At 38.1% G+C, this 22,995-nt stretch overlaps 1 protein-coding gene across 1 annotated transcript; it reads right to left on the bottom strand.

Annotated features, from left to right (window-relative positions):
* Positions 1 to 991: 991 nt before the first annotated feature.
* On the bottom strand, positions 992 to 6,780 carry LOC146146989 (lactadherin-like). Its single transcript, XM_083387847.1, has 6 exons — positions 6,608 to 6,780; positions 6,266 to 6,382; positions 5,819 to 5,875; positions 3,514 to 3,672; positions 2,139 to 2,308; positions 992 to 1,734 (listed from the first exon to the last, which is right to left on the bottom strand). Exons 1-6 carry the CDS (start codon positions 6,777 to 6,779, stop codon positions 1,597 to 1,599), a joined length of 813 nt encoding a protein of 270 aa, XP_083243973.1. The 5' UTR covers position 6,780; the 3' UTR covers positions 992 to 1,596.
* Positions 6,781 to 22,995: the final 16,215 nt, after the last annotated feature.

Below are 22,995 nucleotides of genomic sequence, written 5' to 3'. Positions count from 1 at the left end.
GATTTAAGGGTAGCCTACCCACCGTTTAAATAACAGCAGATTGTTCACTTAATGCTAAATACCGTTTTTGGGTGTCCATTTTCACATAAAAAATGGGGCAGAGGAATGTAGACAACGAGATTTATATTCTAACACAGTGTTCATAATAAAGCTTTTCTTTCGTAATAAAGCTCTTCTTCGGCGAACAAAACATAGGACATTACTATAAATAAGCTTACATTTAATTAATAAGAAACACTATGTTACGTGAATTGGCTAGATTTAAAATGTTTAAAGCTGTTCTATTTCAATTTTTTACTTAACTTAAAATATTTACTTGTTCACGTGAAGCAATTTGTATAAATGAGCAGTATTGTATACCTGTTTTTTGAATTTACGAAAAAATAATTGAGGTTTTCAGTCTATTATTCTAGTTAACGTAATCGTTTCTGTTATGTTTAATTTTTTCCCTGGAATGTATTATTTTTGCTATTTTGTCAACCGACAATGGAATCAATTTTTTATGTAGTTAATATCATAGAAATGTTATTTTTAACCTGTTTTTGTTCTTTACCTTTGTAAATCGTCGCATTTTGCGGTGAATTTGTAACTTTACAGTTAAAAGCACTGTCTTTATGACCTGTTTTATGAACACAAAAGTTTTTTTTAGTGGCTAGAATAAAAATGTCAGTCACCGATTTTCACAATTCTTCGATATGGTAAGAGTTTGTCGCAGAATTACATGTATCTTTTGGGTTATACAGAATCAAAATTTTCAGAAGGCCTATGAAAACCTAATAGTTGCCTTTAAGAAGTGGGTAATTTTATTATATGTAATTTAATATGCTAACCATTTGTCTGTTTAATCTTACCATAATTTCTATGTTTATTTGATAGGCGTTTTCCAAATGTCATGTCCGACCCTACTCTTTTTAGTTTAAACGGGAACACACAATAAAAACTAAACACCAAGATTTAAAACATATAAGTCTATAGTGCTATGAAGACCAGCGACATCATATAGTCAAATACGCAGTAATATCCAAGACAGAATAAGAAGTTCATCGTCTGAGAAGACATCAAACTATAGTCGGAAAAGGTTCTAAATTAGCTGGAATATGGCCAAAATAACGTCTGAAACTGTAGGTAGAGGGAAACTAGAGTTAGAGAGAATTTCTCTTGTAGTTAAGGGTATTAAAAAATTGCTAATTTAACGAATGGTTCCCTCAAAGTGTTTATTCCAAGACCTTTCTATGCTTTTAATGCGATAATAACATTCTGAAACGGATGGCCTCCTTTATTTATTGTTCGTCACCACTTTACGTATTGATGAGTTTAATTGTGATTAATTGATAATAGTCCAAACCCAAACCGGTGGGCCAACATCATTTTCTACATGTCCGCGGAATATTATTTGTTTTGAAAACACTTAGGCTATTCTATTCGAGTACCATGTGGAGTTTTTGTTCAATGTTCGCGTACAAACCTCATAATTATGCAAAACATACCGGATTAACTAATTATACAAATGCGAAGCACAACATATATAAAGGATTGACGGATTATACAAATGCGAAGCAGTTATAATGAATTCATTTGTTTACTCTATAGCCTTTCTTAGCAAGTCAACAGTTCCATCCGCAGACTGGCGTCGCCGTGGTAGGCTACAACGTACAAGCGAAAGTATCTTGTCGTTATTTTGGGCACGAATATGTTGACCTTGTAGCTCACTCGATCTTCGTTACCCTTGAAAATCTAAATAATATTTCGTAATTTATTAGTTGGTGTGAATGGCAGTCTGTATTAGATATATAAACCGACAGCTTTTAATCTTTGGTGTATATTAAAATGATGAAGGCTAAATTTCGTCTACATTTGAGCAAGTTTGGTTGCGTCAGTGTTGTGACCTTTGGTACATTATCCTATAGCTACGTGTTTAGACTTTATTTCAGTTTCACATTTTTTAAAACAACAGTTTTCTTAGGTCTATTTGTTTTTATTATGACTCCATTTCTAAAATTGCATACCAACCCAGGCTCGCGGTTAAAATAGATCAAGACCCTATGATTTAGATCTAACGGTAAGAGGTAAATGTATTGTTTACTTGCTGCATATATATATATATATATAATTCTCAGTATTTGAAAATGTGGGTGTACTTTATCTGTTCCTTGTTCGTTCTGCACAAAGCGTAGACTGTTGGTGCTGTTGCCGTACGATATCCTGAACGAAGTTATCCACTGGTAAATTTTATTGCGTCCTTGTGTTACTATTGCAGTGATTGTAGTTGGTGTTCCCAAGTCGACCTGGATCCATTCACCAACTCGGCCTGCGTTAATACAATAGCAAAACTCACATTTAAATTAAGGACAGAAAAAGAAACAAAACACCACACTTTTTCGTGATTTTGACTGAAGTGGTTTGAATTTAAATCGGGCGTAACTAGAGTATTGTTGATCAGAAATGGTAGGCCTGTGTATTTTGCATAACCTTTGCCCGCCACCCACGTTACCCATGTTAGACACAATTATATTTGATGTATGACCAAATTTATAGCTCTAAGAAACTAAAAATAAAGATTTATTGACTAAATAAACGTTTTCAACTTAATTGTTGCAATTTATAAAGCGTCCAGTGTCAGTGTTCCGTATGATAGTCTATCGTTAGGTCAAGCGAGCTAGAAATGTCCGATATTATCGGATCGGGTCAGAGGCGCAGTTATAAGGGGGGACGGTGGGGTACATATGTCCCGGGCGCCAAGGTACAGGGGCGCCATAATGAGGTTTACAATTGCCAAAATGAGGCTGCCTCTTTTTTAAATACAAAGTTCTATTCAAATTTGAATTGTTTTTCCATATTATAAAGTAAAGTATATTAATATATTATCTTAATGTAATTGAAAATGAGATTAAACATGTAGGAGGGGCGCCAGTTTTATAGTTTGCCCCCGGGCGCAAAATACCCTGGGTACGCCTCTGGATAGGGGCCGATACGAGATATTAGGTTGGCGAAGTGGTACTTGGTAGATCAGGGCTTCTCAACTAGCCATAAGGTTCACGCTGAAAAACAAAACAAACATCTGGCTAATTGATCAAATACCAGTTAAAGACTGTTTCACTTTTCGCATGTTTTATGTTGCTCTGCAAATATACCCCTTAATTTGTGTTTACTGGGATTCACAAAGTAATCTGCATAGGTATAGTGGCCCCAGGGACGAAAACGAGTTGAAAAGCCTTGTGTTAAAAACAAGAGTGCGATGTAGGATCGATTTAACACCAAATTATTGACATTCATAATTGATGTTAAAAATGAATAAAGAGTTATTCGAAACGTTCAAAATGATACCTACTTCTGTATGGGCTTTGATATTCGTATTACGTCTTACTACAACCTCCAACCATTATGCTCCAAAATATTGACATTCAGTTATGGTTAGCAATTAAACTTTTATCTGAAAAAATCAACGTTTTTGAAAAAATGTAATCAAAAAAGTTAGTGGTATGAATAAGTCGATACGGTATCTTTCTCTATTACCTTTGCCAGCGACCCATGCGCCCGCGTTAGTTGCGATAGTGTATGAGTTGTCGAGTCGAGAAAATTGCGCCCCATGTGAAAGAAGTTTGGCATGCGAAGACGATGATGTGAGAGCAGAATCAGGAACTCGACCGCTCTTTATCCCAACGGAGCAAGTTTCTAGGATGAACAGCATTAACGATCCGACGTTACTAGATTTTAAGCCTGTTTTTGTTTGACTGGACTGCAAAGTGCAGAGCTGACTACAAACATAGCAACTGGACGAACAAAAGTTTAAACCAGGGATGGCGAACCTTATTATAGAATGCCTCACAAACTAGACTCCATCTACAAAAAAGAAATACAAGTGGGTACATTAAATTACATGTAACCTGTCATGAACTTGAACAAATTTAATCATGGTGTCAATCGAATTTTCCAGAAAGCTTTACGCTATAAGAATATGTTTTCACCACGAATTAAATAATACTTAATGATACTTTTTTAACAAATATTTGGTAAAACATTTATTCTTTAAAAATATAGTTGATTTTTTAAAAGGAAAGTTTGGCCTCTGAAAATCTGTAATAAGTAAAACATGCGGTTGCTGTTTAAGTTGTGTTACGACTTTAACTAGTAATTCTAGAAAATTATCTAGGCCTTCTGTTAAAGCCGCTAGTGAGTCCTTAATTTCGGGTATTAAATAACCTACCAAAGAGAACTTATATTAAAGACCACAATAAGAAAAGTCAATGTACAGATGTATTGGCTGCAAGAGCAGAATATTACCACACCACAAACAATAATGACACTTATACACACACGATTACTTACAAACAACCGACAGACAGAGCATAATGACACTTAAAGTTTTGCTCGCTAATTTCACAAGGCTAAACCCAAACACCAGGGCGCACAAAAATATTACGTTAATATACAATTATACATGTCTCGAAATGCGAAAACCTAAATCCAAGCCCTACATTTAAAAGCAAAGGCGCAAAATTAATAATGAATGTTAGGATTTACAGTCGGCGTAATTAGCAACCGGTGATAATTTTGTAGTGCTAATTAAGCACGTAACAGTTGCCACGCGTCGTTATGGGTTTTGTTTTGGGGTCGCAAAAACAACCCACTGCCACAAAAAAAAATATTAATCTTTTCTTACATTATCACATTGAAAACTAAGTAGGCTATAGGCCAGACTTGTACAGCGTTTCTTAACCGGTGCGCCGCGGCGCAGAAGGCTGCCAGGTGCGCCGCGAGCAAAAGGAATAAATAATGTAGGTCCTATTATACTATTACATAAAACATATATTTTTTTACTTTCCTATTAAGCTTAGCTCATTGATTCCACAAGCAATTTAAGTAGAAAACGCAATAAGACCTACAAAGCAACACTATCTAAATTAGTAATTAATCTATAAATAGGCTACCATAGTAGACCTATTGAGACCACCGACATAATAACGCCATACTCGAAGTAATAACCACGACAGAATAAGATCTAAAATAGTCTGAATAAGACCTAAACACGAAATAAGTTCAAAATTAATCGGAACAAGACTTAAATGGACAAAATAAGGTTTTTAGTCTTAAAAGCTGGGGTCCCTTTAAAGGTATGCAACTATATAAAACCTATATAATAAAAAAAATGCAGGCAATTTAAGAGAAATACCGACACACCTAAAAAAATTCGCGCTCGCTTCGCTCGCAAGGTGGGCCGCCCTATTTGCATATGTCTCTAGGTGCGCCCCAAGTAAAAAAGGTTAAGAAACACTGAAATAGCCTAAAGTCACATTTTTTTCTTTGCTTTAAATTCTACGTAGATCGCACATTTGCGCACAACTCCTAACGTAATAACAAGTTCGTTAGCTTATTTACTTTTTTAGCGTCGTAGTATGACGTCATTTTACGTGCATTTGAGATTCTCGTTTTTGACCCGGCCCGCGACAACATTTTAAATTTCTCATGTGGCCCGCGTTTAAAAATAATTGCCCACCCCTGAATAGGCCAATATTTAACTAGATTCCAAGGATACACATACAATCAGCGTCCTCTGCTGGTAGCCATTTGTAGCCTACTGCACATGATGCGGTTGTATCATCGCTGCATCACATAAAACTACTTGTCGTTCGCAAATATTTTGTCTTATTATGTAAAACTGTTAGGCTATATGTTTCAAACGATCTTTCAAGAAAAATTAAGGCAGTTTTGGTCCTTCTTTCACCTGAAACACTATACCGTGGGGACCACTTTGCTAAACAAATTATCTGGAGCAGTTTTGTTAAAATAGGTTGTTTTTATAATATTATTGGTGACTTACCCGGGTTTTGATTAAACCTTAAAAGAGTCAGCAACGGTTTTATTTCGTTGTTGAAATCTGAAAACACAAATAAATTAGATATTACCTGTTAAAAAACACCTAATGTTTTTTTTTTAGGATGACAGTATAGTCTTAATGAGGAACGAATAGAAACAGTGGTACACCACTAAATGTGCTCATATACTTGCTTGCTTGCTTGCGCGCGTGCTTGCGTGCGTGCTTGCGTGCGTGCGTGCGTGCGTGCGTGCGTGCGTGCGTGTGCTTGTATTGGACTGTACGTGGTAATCTGCGTCTTGTGTGTTGTGTGTATGTGTGCGTGTGTGCGTGTGTGTGTCTGTGTGCTTGTGCACGAATATTTAATAACGAGTGCTTTTTTAGAATATCGAACACTGCCTTAAATTTAAGATATAATGCGAAATTATAAATTTCATAACTAATGCCACCAACTTTTTAATCGATCTATCTCGCTTTGCATTTCATTAAGTCTTTGCTGGTCGCAAACGCATTCTCCTGGGGGTCCAACATCGCCCTTGAAGCCCCTCGGGCCCCTTGGTCCCATTTTTCCTGCAAGAATTTAGTTGTTTATCGCAAAAAACCACGACTAGAATAGATATAATGCTTTTAAAGTCCAAATCAAAGATATCAAAAGCCAGTATAGATTTAAACGCACGATAAGACGTTTTTCGAAAGAAATTAAACAGTATTCTGTAGGACAGGTAGTTAATGTATTCGTATTGAATTAATCCTAACATGGTAACGCCCAACAGCGCATGCATATATTTCACTTACCCGGGCGACTTGCTTGCGAAGTAGAATTAATGTTATTTACCCTCGGCGAATCTCGTTGGCGCACTGAAACACAAACATCGTAATCGCCTTGGTCGCCGGCAGAGCAAAGACAGACAGCAGATAAAAGAAAAACAGTTAAAATTACCGACAAGGTGATCACAGCATTGAACATGATGACCGTTTTTATATGTATAAAAGGGTGTTTTCGACTAGCGCCTAAAACTATAAGTGTATAACAATCTGTAAAATGGGCAGGGTTAGTTAGACCGACAACTAATTGACAAAATAACATATTTCTGAACAAACTAACAACAGCATAGAGTTATAGTGGTTAGAAACACCAGGGCAAGGTTTTTTATTGCATAACTTTATTGACGCTTGGGCAAGCTAATATTTTCAAGTGCACTCACGTCTATGCTTTAAAATTATTTGACTCTATAGCTTTACAAGCAAAATGGCATGACATGACTTTGATTATTATTTAACCAATGACAAGATCCTATAATTTCATTTATAAGCTGGCTTGCTATAAATTAGGTTTAGACGTTTGTGATGCTACTGTTGCTAGAAATCATATTTACAAATATCAATTACGCAGGATTTAGTGGTTAATAAGGACTTTTCTGTTACGGCTCTCTAAGGTAATTATTAGAAAACAATTGAGCCCCTAGCTAAACCGTAAGTGAGTTCTTAAAATACGGGTATTAAATTACCTTGATACTAAGAGTTTATACTACAGACCACACAATTAACCCAAGCAACCAAATGTATTAGAGGAGAAAGTTGTATAACACCACACCAACGCCTATAATACTTGAACAAAAATTACTTACAGACGATAGCATAACACAAACGTTCTGCTCGCAAAACCATAAAGGCCCGCTTCCCAAATCTACTGACTTTTAGACGTCCGAGCGCTGGTTAATATACACATTCTAAAACTAGTCGTTACGCAACGCCCGATTGTCGCCAAAATGCGTCACTCAAAAAAATTAAAAAAATGGATTAAAATGGCGACATCTCGAGGTAGGTCAGAAAAACAGATTAATTAAGCACCAGTGGACAGATTAAATCAGCAGGAAAGTGATTATCTACGAGGAGCACGAAACGGTGATTATCCACGCACGGAATTGGCAGGATAATAGTCAACGGTCAAATTAAACGTGCAAGGCCGTGCACAAAAATAATTGCAGCTAAATTAAACGTGCAAGGCCGTGCGCAAAAATAATTGCAGCTAAATTAGACGTGCAAGGCCGTGCGCAAAAATAAATTGCAGCTAAATTAAACGTGCAAGGCCGTGCAAGATTACAGCTAATTTGAAAGCTACCAGCCGAAATGAGAAAATTAAACGTTACGCAATGAAATATTTCGAAATACAAAAGCTTAAAAAGCCCTAAATCCTAATATTAAAGTAAAGGCGCAAATTAATAATTACGGTTAGAATTCGCAGTTGGCAAAATATCCAAATGACAAATAGAGACGCTACATTTCCTTCCCCCTAAAATAATTCATTTTATACTCGGCATGCCACGTAGATATGCAGTATGATTTCCTACCCCGAGTATTCCGGTGGCGTCATCAATGGTGGATGTAACCACCTGCCGTACATCATCCAGTCCACGGACGGCGACATTTTCCAAGGAGTTTAAACCAACCACGACATCGCCAAAGAAACCGCTGTTGGAAAACTTGAACAGTGATGGGTCTTCCGTGAACACCAGCGGGAATGCGGGATCAAAGTGAAGTTCGTTTCAACGCTGACGTTTTCCAAAGCTGAGATGTCGCGATCGAGTTCTCGGTGAAAGACGCTCGTACGATTGTCGTAGTCAGCTTCCTCTTGGCTCAACGTGTCGTTCGCCATCGAGATGTTCAGCTGTCGCGACTCGAAAATAGCTAATCTGCGAAGACGAACTTGGCCACGAGTAATCGCGAGTGAATAAAGCGATGTGTTGTCGGCTTTTAGTTCTTGTAAAGTGTTCAACGATTGAAGACATGCCCGTATGGCATGTGATTGTGCAATGGAGGAACCCAGGGTAGCGCGTGTGCCTTCAAGCGCAGACTTTTGAGTTTGTAATATCATTATTCTATTCTTTTGAATTTCGTGCAAGAGTAAACGATCTATTTAAAGCGTCTGAAATCAAGTGCCAATGCCAACTGCGTATTTTGTAAATCTTCCAGGGACAAATTGCTCTGGGTTAATAGGACCGCAAATTGTTTCATTTGAGCTGCAACTCGGTTAAATTTGTCGTCTATCTCCGACTGCAGCTTCTTTAAACGATTAGCAAATTCATGCTCAAGCTTTCGCATCTCGAAATGAATTACAGCTTCGGAAAACAAACAAGCGAGTAAGGCAACAAAGAAAAAACGTTTTTGTCGAAAATGAGTGGGCAAAAATTATACAGGGGCCAAAGGGATATTGCGTTCATTATTGAAAGGCGCATGGGGAACTCTATGCATCAAAGAAACTTCTAATGAACCTGTTGCAGTGGTGCAGACAGATCTAGATGCCCGAGCTTGGCAGGCGGTGTCAGCTGCATGATTTAATGGATAAGTGTCATAAAAATTATATACTTGAGAAGGGACAGATACATTATGATTACAAGAATTTTTCTTTATTTGGAAATCTAATACTAAATTATCAACAGGAGGACCATTACCATCAGCGAAAATGGTCTCATTAGGAAACCAATTAATTGGATAAGACGCGAACAATATGGAGAATTTATCGCCGAGCATATAATACGGTAATTTTACAATCGCAAAGTAATGGTGTCAATGGAAGTGGTTTGGTTAAAGGGAGCCCAAAATCCGTTAGTACCAAACTTGCTATAAAGCAAACATCCTGGAGTGCGTAAAATATGTTCATTATGATGGCCACGAATGTTCGTATTATTCGGAAGAATAAAATCTGCCGAGGAAGCAAGCGGATCTTTATCATAAGTTCTACGGTTACCTACGGGTATAAAAACGGCCAGTGCCCAAGCAACCCGTTTCCGAACGAAAATGTTACCAATTGTCGCTGTCTTCCGCATGTGCATTCCTCAGCGTATTCATGCGGCGTTGCATAATACTTTCCTGTGGGATAATGATACTCAGTCCAGGTCTTGGCTGCAGACCTTAAATTGCCAAAAATGGGTGAGAAAAATTTCGACCCATTGGAGCTAAAGTTCGCCTGCAGCTGGTGAAGCGGTATAGATGTTTGAGGTGCATCGAACCTTGGATAAACCCTTGCTTTCAATTTAAATGCGTCCAAATTTGACACATCAGTCACCGCCACATCATTCAAATGGATATTTTAAGCGAAAACCACCCCTATTTTTTAAAATAAAAGCAAAATCCAATTCATTGTTAAACCTACACAACAAAACAAAAGTATTAAATCCTAGGCACCTGGAGTCGACGTTTCGGTTATATGCCCTCAAACAAAACAGACAAATTACAACAAACGCTAATATAGTTGATGGCATTATGATAGCAATCACCGCTACAGAATGAAAATGGACTGATATATTAGTGGTGGTATTTACATTTGCTATTTGGCTATAGTAAGTACAATTTCGGATTTGCTGACTTTCACCAGCAATAAGACTTAAAACAGAGCCATGTTTAGCAAAGAAATTGCGAGACCTTAACTGTTTATTTATAGAGTGACAAGCAGACCACTCAGTCCATAAGGTCCAGGTAGATAAACACACTGGACATTTTACCGGACGTCCTTGAATCAAACGAAAGTTCTGCTTTTCCAACAAACCTGGAGCAGAAGAGCATTTGGGGCACGAAACAGGACATTCTGCCAGAACACAAGGTAAACGAATCCCGTTTACACAAATCCTGGAACTATTTCCACAGGATGTGATACACGGGGCACAACGCATTACCGAATTTGTCCCGTTTCCCACAAAACGTTTTATCCTCCATGCTCTTATATTGGACATCGAATTACATGTCCAAAACAAACCAGAAACAACATAGGAACATATCCCAACTTCATGATTTGCATCATTTTACAGGTTTTATTATTATTTTTTAGTGCTTAGGTTTATCCTTCCAAAGGACGTTCGCAATCCGATGAACCCTAGATCTAGAAAACGCTGTAACATAAGATGATCAGTCGTAATGCAAATACGTTTAGCTATCCCAAAACCTGTTTAACACTTAATTTTATTTTTAGAAAATAATCAAGTATACAGCTTTCACGTTAGCGAACTCGCCCGGCGAGTGTCGCACATTAAAGTATTAGAAGGACCATAACCCTGTCCTATTGTCGTCAGATGGTATACCCGTCATCATCTTCGACACTAAATTGCTAAGAGGAATATTACATCTCTTATTTTATCACATGTGAGGCTACCTGCCCTACCACATCTTAACTCAAGAACGTGAATTTGCACGCGACACTAGCACCAAAGGGGTCTCTCCTCTCCCCAGGCCTACCACTAGAATATACAAAAAAAAAAGCGGCCCTACCACTAGAATATACAAAAAAAAAAAGCGTGCGACACTGTATTTTAAGAGGAAATTCCACCCCTCCGTCGTTGCCTACTATATTTTTATTGCGGGAAGAATCAGTTCAACCCTATTTTATTGTAGAATCATATATCACCGCGATTAGTTAACACAACTCGCAGTACCGCTCACCAACCAAAAGAAACAAACAAAACAGAATGTCAAAAACACTCTGCATACCATGACAAGCAAACGCAAGATTTCGAACACTCGAACAACCAATAACTGTTCTAATCAACGACTGACACGTTTATCAAAGAAATCTCCACTTGGACAAAATATAGCGATCAACTTATTTACAGAAACATTCGCAAAACAACAACAATATTACTGGATCATTAATTCAAGCATTCCAAACCATATTTTTTCATGACCATTTGCCCAAAACAACATTTTTCGAGCAAAAGATTTACATTTAACGAGTACGGTGATTTAACACACCAGAAACTCAATGGACTTTTCGAACATTATAGGTTAGTAAAGTCGTTCACACAAGCGTTTTTATTGTTAGACAGCCGAACATCTGAATTCAAATTTTTCCTACTCTTCAACAGATAATGTAACAGAAAACGCCTGATCACAAGGCTGCTTGCGTAACTCCCCTTTAGACAAATCAACAGTCACGTTAGTCCTCGTCAAGCGAACAATTTCAAATGGTCCTTCCCGCAGAGGAGAGATTATATTTGACCTAGAGCGCATGGGCAAATAAGCGTGCGTAGCGTCTTCCCATTTTGGCGGAACAGTTCGCACTGTTCTACGAGAGGACGGTAATCGACTATGTACAATTCCAGGCTCAGAAACAAAACTTTCAGGAGCAAATCCAGACACTAAGGGCGCAGTTACATTTACAGGAGTTCTTGAAGTCATGCCCACTAAAGCTTTGAAAGGTGAAGAATCCATGTGCTCTCGCCACATGGAGTTTAATGCAAACTGTAGCCATGCGAGGTTTCGAAGCCAATCCTCGGGAGCTGGCTGGGTCGAAACTAGATCACGCAAAGACCGATGAAAGCGCTCAATTTTTCCTTGACAACGTGGATTATACGGTGTACTGTATCTATGATCGATATTATGTTCTGTGCAAAAGGTATGAAACGCCACAGACTTGAAATTTGGCCCATTGTCAGTTACAAGGACTTCCGGTGAACCAAAATAAGCGATCCAATATTTTCTAAAGGCATCAATCGTATGCTCAGCGGTTTCATGTAACAAGGGAGCTAACACAACAAAAGTCGATTCGCGATCGATCACAGTTAATAGATTGTGATAACTCTGTTGTGTATTTGAGGCCTGTAGCGAAAACACATCCATATGGCAAGTGCGAAGGCGCCCATTTGGCTACTGAAACGGCTGCAAAGCGACCTGCTCCAAACGCTTAGGGCGATTTTTGATGCAAACTGAACACTCTGCCGACCAACGTAAGATATTTTTGCGTAATTTTGGACCATAATAAATATAACGAAGCGCATTCCAGGTTACACGTGCACTATGGTGAGTGTAGTCATGATAAGATTTGAAAACATACTTTTGCGATTCCACATTTGGCAAGAGAACAAGATCTAATGAACCAGGAACATCGCACATTATTAGTGAACCATTGTGAAATTTAGCTAGTCGGCCTTGTTTTACATGACGCTTTTCGCAAGTAGTTTCCGCACAGTCACAAAAAGATGATTTCTGTAATTCATACAAACGATCTAGGGACAGAGCTGAAGGAAATTGCGTTCTAGCGAAATACAAAACTGCTTTTTCATTTTCAGATGAGATTTTACAGCCTTCCGTACTGAAATAATCGGCGATCACATTGTCACCACCTTTTACATGCTGTATGTCAAAATCAAATTCTAAAATGTGGCCTATCCATTCACGTTGCCTAGCTGATTTCACTATTGTACGTAAAAAAAAAAAAAAAAAAAACTAGAAAAAGGTACGGCATCCAAATTATAGTCACTTTAAACAGCATAATATTTTTTACTTTTTCTGAACCAGCTAAGCGACCCCCCCCCCCCCCCCCCCAGATAAAAATTTAACAAGGTCCGACCACTAGCGGAATTATTTTAAAACCACAAAATAAAATTGAAAAACACATTGCGTGACAACAAAAAACAAGTTCAAGGGTACTAAAAGCTTATTAAACTTATTTCCTGCGTACCCTGAGCATTTTTTCACGGTGCGACACCTTGCGGAAGGTTTAACTACCCCTCTTGTAAAATAAGTTTGCCGCTAGATGGTAACACACACGTGGGGGGGTGACTATGGCCAGTCGAGGGTGTGACCCCCCTCTATTAAGGAAAAGCAAAGTTGAGTTGCTACTGCAAAAGGCCTTTCCCCCAGCGCGCTCTCTTAAGGTGCAATTTGACTCGTAAATAGCCACATTCTGTATAACGGGATTTGCCTGGGTTAAGGGTTTGTCTGACGTTGGACGCATTTAGTCATATGATTTCAAAAACATCAAGCAACATTGTACTTTGTTTGCATGTTAACTCCAAAGGACGTGCGTGCGACTTCTCGCAAAACCTCTTGACGTATAAGGGTAAAACGTTTCCAAACATTTATAGGGAAATAACCTGCGTGACCGTAAAAATCAAGTCAAGTACATTGCCTTGGTAAAAATTAAATTTTATGTGACAAAATTTCTACTTTATGTTTAATAGCTTTTTGCAGTTTGTTTAACCACGTAAATGGAGTTCGCAAAACATTGCGTTTATTGCAGCGTTTTCCGTAGCATTCTTTCATAAGGCATTAGGACACTTCACAGACAACGTACAGCAACACTAACCGAGTATAAACTACACAAGATTTGGACTGAGTTTGCAAAATATCGCATTTATTGCAGCGGTTTGAACCCTAAGCAAATTTACTTTTCAAACGGGATTTTTTTTCGCTGGATCTTGAATGCAGTATGCTACCTACCGGGATTACGTATTTGCTAGAATTTCTCGCAATTTGAACAATTGCTGCTAAGACTTTTTTACGTTTGCTGGTAATTTTTGATCGACATATGTCACTGGTTTTCGTTACGTAAAATATGCGAGACGTGTTTAGCCAAGGTTGTCTGTTTAGTAGCTCCATTTTGAAAAACACACATCGTTGCGATTTGGTTTGAAGTTAAATATATTTTTTTTAATTATCGGCTATAACATGCGGCTTCAGGAAAAATGTTATACAATGCTGGTAACACGTGATTAGTGATTGATTTGTGAGAGCGTGTTCGCGCCTTTCCTTTAGTTGCCTATTTCAGACACAAAACTGATTTTTAATCGTTAATTTTTCCTTTTTACACTGTTTTAACCAAATTCAAAAATAATGGGAGTTGACGGAAACTAAGAATTAAATCTTTAGAGCCACGCAGATAAGTCACACAATTAAACACGCCATTACATTAATGCCGCTTTCACGCAGGGTGTGGGATGTTACTCTGATTGTGGGGAAGCATTATAATAGGTTAACCTTTTATTAGACACAAGATATGACATGATTTGAAAGACATTACAATCATCACATGATTGGAAATTTCTATTTAGTGACACGTAGTGCAAACGTTTAGGCATAAGCGAAATTGCGATGACATTACAAAAATATGTTTGTATTATTTAAGCCTCTTACGAAGTTCGTACGCTATCCGTAACATTACCTTTTGGGTATATTCTGATTACCACATTTATCTTCCATAATCATTGGGTATAACATGAGGCCAGCAGAAGCAACGTAATATGCAATAGTGATGAAGAGCCCACAGTATGATGGATTGTTTCATTTTGTCAAATCAGACAAAATTCAGGTATACTTCGTACATTATGATGATTATTGTAGTGTAATTCATTTTTAACCAGTTAAAATAACTGCTAAATATTTTATTTAACCTGAGCAACACCGGGTATTTCGTCTAGTAGTTAAATATTTGACGAAATCGATAGACGAAATCGTACGTAAAACAACTGACCAGTGCTTTAAAATACCAATACCCCTCAACAACATCTCATCACACCAACTTAAATGGCTTCAGCCATAACTTTACTTTTACATGAATGTATCGTATTATACATGTGTTATAATTGACGTGTTGAAATATCAAGTGTTTAATTGTCAACATGTTTAAAATCGTCAATTATGCTTGAAATATCCACAAAATCGTTGTTAAAAGCGTCAAAACATCAGGTGTTTAGCATAAAATCGTTCAGGTGTTTACAATTTAAACACTAAGATTAAAATTGAACACCAAGGTGTATTAGGTGTTTAAACGTTTAGATTTTAAACGTACATAGAGCGTTTTTTTGTTCAAATTTAAACACCGTTCTGACTATGTGGCTCCAGCTCCTTCTCCAGCTCCATTTAAATTTCACATAGAGCTCCAGCTCCGTTAAAAATGCACGGCTCCGTGCTCTGGATCCAAAGCTCTGATTAAAACTACATAGTTTTTCGTGCAAAGAGTTTCATACTATTTCTAAAATCAGCATGACACTAATATGTATTTTACCAAGTAATTTAAACAGCCTGTAGGCTACCTGCTGAAATGATACGATGTGGCTTCTACAGGCTACTGATGAAAGGCCCCTCCTATTTGTACAAAGACCCTTGCGAAGCAGACTGGATTTGAGTACGATTTTCCTCGTAGTTCACCTACTGGAGCAGGACACCTATGAAACATGAATGTAGCTTTGGCAACCTTCATAACCAAAAGAGCTGTTCTGATAGTTTGACAAACAGTATTTATCGATTGCTGAGCTATTTAACAATATCCGCGTATTTGGTGTTTTTGCAATTATTTAAAAAGAGTTAGGAATAAAAATTGAAAGGGGTCAAGTTCTTTTCACGAGATTTTCAGGCCCAGATCTGTTTATATTGGTTCGGCTTCGCGACCACACTCGTAGCGGAGGCTTGCCAATACTAACATTTGTTACCGGGCAGGGGTCCGATGTAGTGTTATCATACATTGTTAGTCCCGGTGGTGACATGGCTTACTTTCTGCATGTTTTTCTGTTTATGCTCCACAATTTAGTTTGGAATAACATCTGCTATACCAGACCTGGACAACATGCGGCCCGCGGCCCGCCAACCAATTTAATCCGACCCGCGGTTAGCTTGTTTTTAATAGTAAAATTGAAATTTTTTTACGGCTTTAAACGAATTTCTTCTGTCTTTCTCGTCTGTTTCGCTCCATTTTTTTTTAGCATTTGCAAACAAAAAACGTCCTCTGCACTGTGGCACTCTCTTAAACGAAAATTTAATAAACTTAGCCAAATATTTATATATTTGTTTGCGCTTCGGTATAATATATTAAGTTTTTTTTTAATATGAAAGAAATACCGACCGTTTTCTAAGTACCGAATCAATTTTGCCAACTTACTTGGCTTAATTCCATGCTTTGTGTTTCTCCCGATTTCTATATTTTTGCAACATAGGTAACCTAAAGCCTCAAAAAGCATAAAACCATTGTAACTTATTTGTGCGAAATTTTTAAGTATTTTAACCTTAACTTTTAGGTCAACGCGCCCAACAATTTAATTATCGAAAATATATCAAGCAATGCACATTGTTTATCTGTGCTCTATGCGTTACGTCCACCTCTAAATATAAAAAATCTGTTCTGCCATCTAGCGGCAAACATGTATTACAATAGGGTTTGTTGGACCTTCCGCCAAGTGTCGCACCTTGTAGCTATCAGCTTAACTGTACCACTGTTGCATAGAACAAGGATTATTTTATCCAACAAAGTAAAGATAAAAAAAAATGCTCTGGGTACGCAGTTAATAAGTTTAATAAGCTTCAAGTACCCTTGAATTTGTTGTTTGTTGTCACCCAGTGTGTTTTGTAATTTTGTTTTGTGATATTAAAATAATAAAATCCGCTAGTGGTCGCACCTTGCTAAATTTGCACAATTTTATCTGGGGGGCGTTTAGCTGATTCAGAAAAAGTAAAAAATATTATGCTGACCTACCCACAGCGATCGCAATCTTAAAGTGACTATAAATTGGCTATCGTACCTTTTTCGTTATTTTTTTTTTTTACAACCTATACGTACAATAGTGAAAGAGCGCCACAATAATTTACATACATTATTGACTAAACAATCAACAACAAATCAAAGACTTTAACATAACACTTTCCTTAATCATAAAATAAATCTTCAAAACTGCATCAATACATAGCGACAATACGCTAACAAACAATAAGATTTCCTAACAATCACTTTACCATTCCATTACAATAACAAAACATAAAACAATTTCGCCTCATATACACAATAATCGCGTGATCTTACATGCTATAGTCATACACATAGTCGCGAGGTGAATAGCGTGGTAACCGGCGCCTATGAAATGCACGAATGTTTAAAACCAATCGGGGTACTGAGGGTGTTAATTTAGAATTCCTTAAGTAATTACTAACGGCTAAATATGTTGCAAGACCGCAACAATGGTTTAACTGAAACCAAACAGCGCCTGCGGCCTTATCTGACGCGTCTGTAGCGATGTGTAACCTCCGCGATGGGTCGAGCGCAGTGCCGTCGCGCTCATAATGGCCTCTCGCGTTTCAATAAAGGCTTGTAAAAGTGTGACGGTCGAATTTATGAAAACTTTCGAGGACTTATTCGCAGGTACATTCTTCCCAATTTGATCCAATGAACACGTTAGAGCGGCTAAATGCGGCACATGTTTTTTTTCGTATCTAACCACACCCAAAACTTGACGTAAATCATGCACAGTTTTAGGCAAAGGAGCTTCAATTAAACCTTGTAAACAAGAAAAAAGAGGATGCTCACCCTCACCAGAAACGACCTGACACAAAAACCGGACTCTATCCTTCCCAAAAATGCATTTGTCCTTGTTTTCAGTTAAATTGTATTCAGACAAAACTCCTAAGGTGAGATCAATTAGTGTCAAGTGTTCAGATTCAGTCTCAGTTGCAATCAGAATATCGTCAATATAACTTTTCACAGCCTCACAAACAAAACTCAAACCTTTGGACTGCCTCCACTCATTGTAACGATCCAAGATCTTTTTGCTTAACTCATCCATGTAGGCCTGAAAGACTCCTGGCGCAGGGCTGATGCCAAGAGGGGATTTAATCCATCAAGAACTTCCAAATTCCGTAGCCAGCCCCAGATAACGTGTGGAGTCCTCATCTACCTGTACATGGTGAAAGGTTTTGGTTAAGTCAATAGCACTGAAACATTTTTTTCCTTGTATATATTTAGGCACCGAGTCAACATGAGGCAAACTGTAATCATCCTGAGTTAAAATGCTGTTTAAAGCGTGAAAATCAACAACAACCCTGTACCCTGATGGCTTTTTCTTAACCAAAAATACCGGATTCCGCCAAGGTGCGGAATCCCGTTCCAAAATTCCTAAGCCTAAAAATTCCTCTAACCACTTGTACACAACTGCCATTTGTTCAGGACGCGTGGAATAACTAGGCCCAGTGATAGCTTTATGAATCCCGGGGTTTAATTGAATTGATAAATTATACGGCAGCTTGTACGGTTGCTTCAGATTATATTTCAAATCAGATATATGCGGATATTTCTTTAAAATTTCATCGAACCTCTGAGATGGTATTAAAGTTTTCACGGGTTGCTCAATAGTAGCCTGAGGAATTCTGTTTAAAGCGATGTTAGCTGCTTGCTCATAAGTTAAAATCTTTTGAGTATCAAACGCCTCAGACTGTTCACAACGCAAAGCAGACAGTACCTTAATAGTGTACTGATACGAACCACGAATTTCCAAAGTTCCTTTATTCAGTAAGTCGTACTGATGTCACCAATACCGATGATGTTGTAAGGCGTCTGATATAAAACTTCAAACTCAAGAGTTATAGTAGTGTTAGAGCTTCAACTCGCAATCGCGCGCATAATGCCCCTCAGCCTGACAAAAGAAACATTTAGATTGAGACCTTATATCTTTAGATAACATTGTAGTTTGCTGGTTAGACGCGCAATTTTTAGCTCCATCATTATTACCGTTAATAGTTTTCTGCAATACCAACCCGCTCAAATGTGAAACTTTTTCAGATAGTTTTTTTAATTCATCAGAATTATCAGATAAAAAAGACTTACCTTCATCAAAATGCGACACCAAAACTTTTTGACAGGGTCCGAACCACTGGAACGAGCAGTGGATAAGTAAAAAAACGATGTAATATTTTCTGCATATTTTTCCACGGCTCGCCTTCAATTTGCAAGCAACACTGGTAGGCAACTTCTTTAACAACACCTCCTCAACCAAACGCAAATACGGGCTGTCGCTCGCTAAGTCTTCTAACAAAATTCCTTTCTGAGCGAAAGCTGTTGTAATTTCCTGTACTGGATTTATGACGGCAGTGTCATAACGAATGTTCTCCAACAAGGTCCGCAAATACAAATCAAAAACAGCCCTGCTGGTAATTGTAATTGTTAACCAACGTTTTGGCAACCTATACAGGCCGCCTTCGTCAAGGTGAATGACACAGAACGCTCGTACAATAAACGGAAAGCAAAAAAAGGAAAAAAGCAGAAATAAACGCGAGCAACGAAACGATAAGAAAATAATTAGCGACTGCCTCTAGTCCTTCAGCAGGTGCTTGTAGCATGCAGAAAGCATCACGTCAGTTTTGACGTTCATGGTGTTACCCTTCTTATGGATGTTCCACGATTCCAAAAAGGTCCGCAAATGATTGATAAGCGCCAAGTGAGATTTTTTAAACATTGCCATAACATGCTCTTGCAAAGTCGAAGTTTTTGTTCGCTGGTCATATTTACGTTCAAAAGTAAAGCTTGCAAAAACGACTGTAAAGAAGAGTGTGAATCGAATGTCGCCATAAGCGTTGTCAATAAATTTTCAGTATTCAAACCTAATTGCTTTAACTGTCGAACATTTAACACAAGCCATTGCAGTTCCTTTCCTAGGGAGGCGCGCATTAATTGGGCCAGATCCACGCGTTTTTTTGTCGAATTATCAAACTTTAGCTGTTGGGGAACCGCTCCGTCCATACCAATGGAACGCGCCTGAGTCTAGCAATTGCGTCTGCCAATTCCGGCGAAATGCACGATTTTAGTGAACTAGAGGTGCCGGTCGTTTTACCGATTTAGAAAAAAAAAATCACAAATTTAAATAGCGAAAATTGCAATTTAAAGTTAAATTTGGGATTTATTACCTAAAAAATTTTAGTGGACTAGAAGTGCCGGTCGTCGAGTGCGCACTGGCTGGCGGGGTCCAAAGATTAAAATTAGGCTGTTGCAGCTGTTTCTTCCCTACCAACACTGGCTTTACCGATTCAGCCGAAAATTCGCCCGGAACATTGCTTTGTTTATCGCCTAATTCCGGATATAAACTCGAAACCTACGGGGGCGCTGGACTTTCTATCGACACGTGTTTTACCTTTTCCACATCATTTGACACCGGCCTCGATGCCAACGCAACCAAGGTAGAAGATTTCACTGCCGAATCGTCCTTGAATAACTTTTGCAAGGCCTTAGTTTCAGCCTCTTTCGCATTAGAAGTTAATTTGTGCGCCTTCTGATCAATTCTTACTTGCTGTTCAATGCCTTTCGCCATATCCGAGATTTATCTAAGGCCACACAGTGTCCAACCCTGTGCTGCCGCAACGAGTCCAATTCAAGATTTAGACGTTCAATTTCAGCAATATAATTTTGCGCCTGATTCTTGCGGTCCTGAATCGACACGCTAGAATCCTCGTTCGATGCGACCGGCTTGTTTAAAGACGACAAAACAGACGTTAATTTCTCCATTATTATACTTTCGCAGAAAAGTATAGATCAATTTTGTCAAGCGCAAACACCAAATGCGCGCTCCACAAAACTACCAAACAAGGCACTCTCTCTTAAAACAAAATGCAACCAATCAAACCACAATAAAACGTAATTATCTACCCGAAAATCTATCACAGGAAGCAAATTGCAACCACAAACACGGGGCACCAAACGTGCGTGTTAGTTATGGCTCTCTAAGGTAATTATTAGAAAACAATTAAACCCCTAGCTAAACCGTAAGTGAGTTCTTAAAATACGGGTATTAAATTACCTTGATACTAAGAGTTTATACTACAGACCACACAATTAACCCAAGCAACCAAACGTATTAGATGAGAAAGTTGTATAACACCACACCAACGCTTATAATAAGAAAAATTACTTACAGACGATAGCATAACACAAACGTTCTGCCCGCTAAACCACAAAGGCCCGCTTCCCAAATCTACTGACGTTTAGACGTCCGAGCACTGGTTAATATACACGTTCTAAAACTAGTTGTTACGCAACGCCTGAATGTCGCCAAAATGCGTCGCCCGGAACCCATCGCAATAACATGGAAGTTTCGCGGGCCACTCAATACAAGATTAAAATGGCGACATCACGAGGTAGGTCAGAAAAACAGATTAATTATCGTTCGAGACCGGCAGGCACCAGTATTCAAAGCTTCAGTTTGTTGAAAAACATGAGTCGAAAAGAGAAACCACAAAATCTCCCCTCTTCAGGTACTTGAGATTATTTTGAATCCGTTTTCTGTCTCCATTTTAAGTTGGTTGACAGAATAATTTATCTGAATTGCACTTGGGTGTGAAGCAAGCGGGTTAATTATGAGCCTCATTAAAGTATTTTTTTGCCTCGTGAATTAACTTCACTTGTTCAAGGTAGAAACTTATTCAAATTGAATTGTTCATCTTCTGCTTCGTACTCACTCTGTTTTATACACAAAATTCAGTAAGAGAGATTTCTACGGAGAAGAGAATTATTACGTAGTCAATTGTTATAATAATAATAAATACGTGATACGGGCGTCGGCTTATTGCCTTCTTTCTAAACATTCTCTCTTACAAGAAGTAAAAATTTTATCCTTATTTAGGCAAAAATAACGCTAGCTATTCATGAACAAAAGTTTTGAGTCACAGTTTCTACAAATACACAGTGCTATAAACGCAGGATATTCTCATAACACGAGTGTCGACTTCTCAAAACACGATTGTGGCGAACAATAAGATTTTTTAAAACGACCAGGTCCCAAGCGACAGCAGGACAACGGATGTTTCGCGGTACAAGGCATGCAATCATTAATCACAACATTTTTGAAAATTACACAACTCAATGAAGAATACACAACTCAAATAAGCGTCTGAAATACTCAATAAAACATCTCAAATGACCCCAGATACTGCAGGTGAAAGCATGCGTAAAGTGGAATAGGTCACAGGATATTTTGTAATACATTGCGATTAGAGTGTTTGCAGACTTTTCGGCCTCACATCTTGAGACTATATATAGGTCGTATATAAAGGCCCGCACACCAAAGTAGTTTGTATCTTTGCGACCTCTATAAATCTGATAATCCGTGTGGCTTCAAATGTGTCTGCAATGTCTAACTGTGCCTTGAACTGCTTTGTTCGAACATTTCTAAGTGCACCACAACATAATCTTAAAAGTTTACTTGGGGAATAGCTGTCAATATTTTGCGACAGTAATAATATATGAGTTTCCCGTTGTGGCGATATACACAAAAAAGTTACCGAACCAACAGAACATAGCGATGAACTTTCAAAGTAATATTATTTAAAATTTAAATAAACATCCATGCATTTATTTGGTTTTGTAGTCCAAGTGAACAGCATTACACTATATCTCAAAGCACGACACAGCTATATACAAAGTATGTAAACAACGGTAATTTTTTCAAAGTCTCACAAAACGTGTGTTTTTTTCGAGTGGTACAGATCGGTTCTTAGGTATGTTACAAGTCTTGCCCGCATATGCTTCAGCACATATGCACCTAAACTTATCAGAGCTATTAAATATCGAGGCACGATGGTGTAAACAAGTTATTTACAAAATTACTTTGTTTAGTCCTGGTCAAGTCATAGTGCAAACCGCATTTGAAAACTAACAATTCAAGTCA

The sequence above is a fragment of the Ascidiella aspersa genome, chromosome 4 (genome assembly GCF_963924565.1).
Source record: "Ascidiella aspersa chromosome 4, kaAscAspe10.2, whole genome shotgun sequence".
NCBI lineage: Eukaryota > Metazoa > Chordata > Ascidiacea > Phlebobranchia > Ascidiidae > Ascidiella > Ascidiella aspersa.
Note: the sequence above shows the minus strand (reverse complement) of the source record. Positions and strands in the feature narration are given on the sequence as shown.

Excerpts from the sequence above, each read along its gene's own strand:
- LOC146146989 (XM_083387847.1), bottom strand. The coding sequence starts at position 6,779 with ATGTTCAATGCTGTGATCACCTTGTCGGTAATTTTAACTGTTTTTCTT. Across the intron at positions 3,673-5,818 it reads AAGGTTTAATCAAAACCCGG|AAACTTGCTCCGTTGGGATA; the intron begins GTAAGTCACCAA and ends TGTTCATCCTAG. Across the intron at positions 1,735-2,138 it reads ACGAACAAGGAACAGATAAA|ATTTTCAAGGGTAACGAAGA; the intron begins GTACACCCACAT and ends AATATTATTTAG.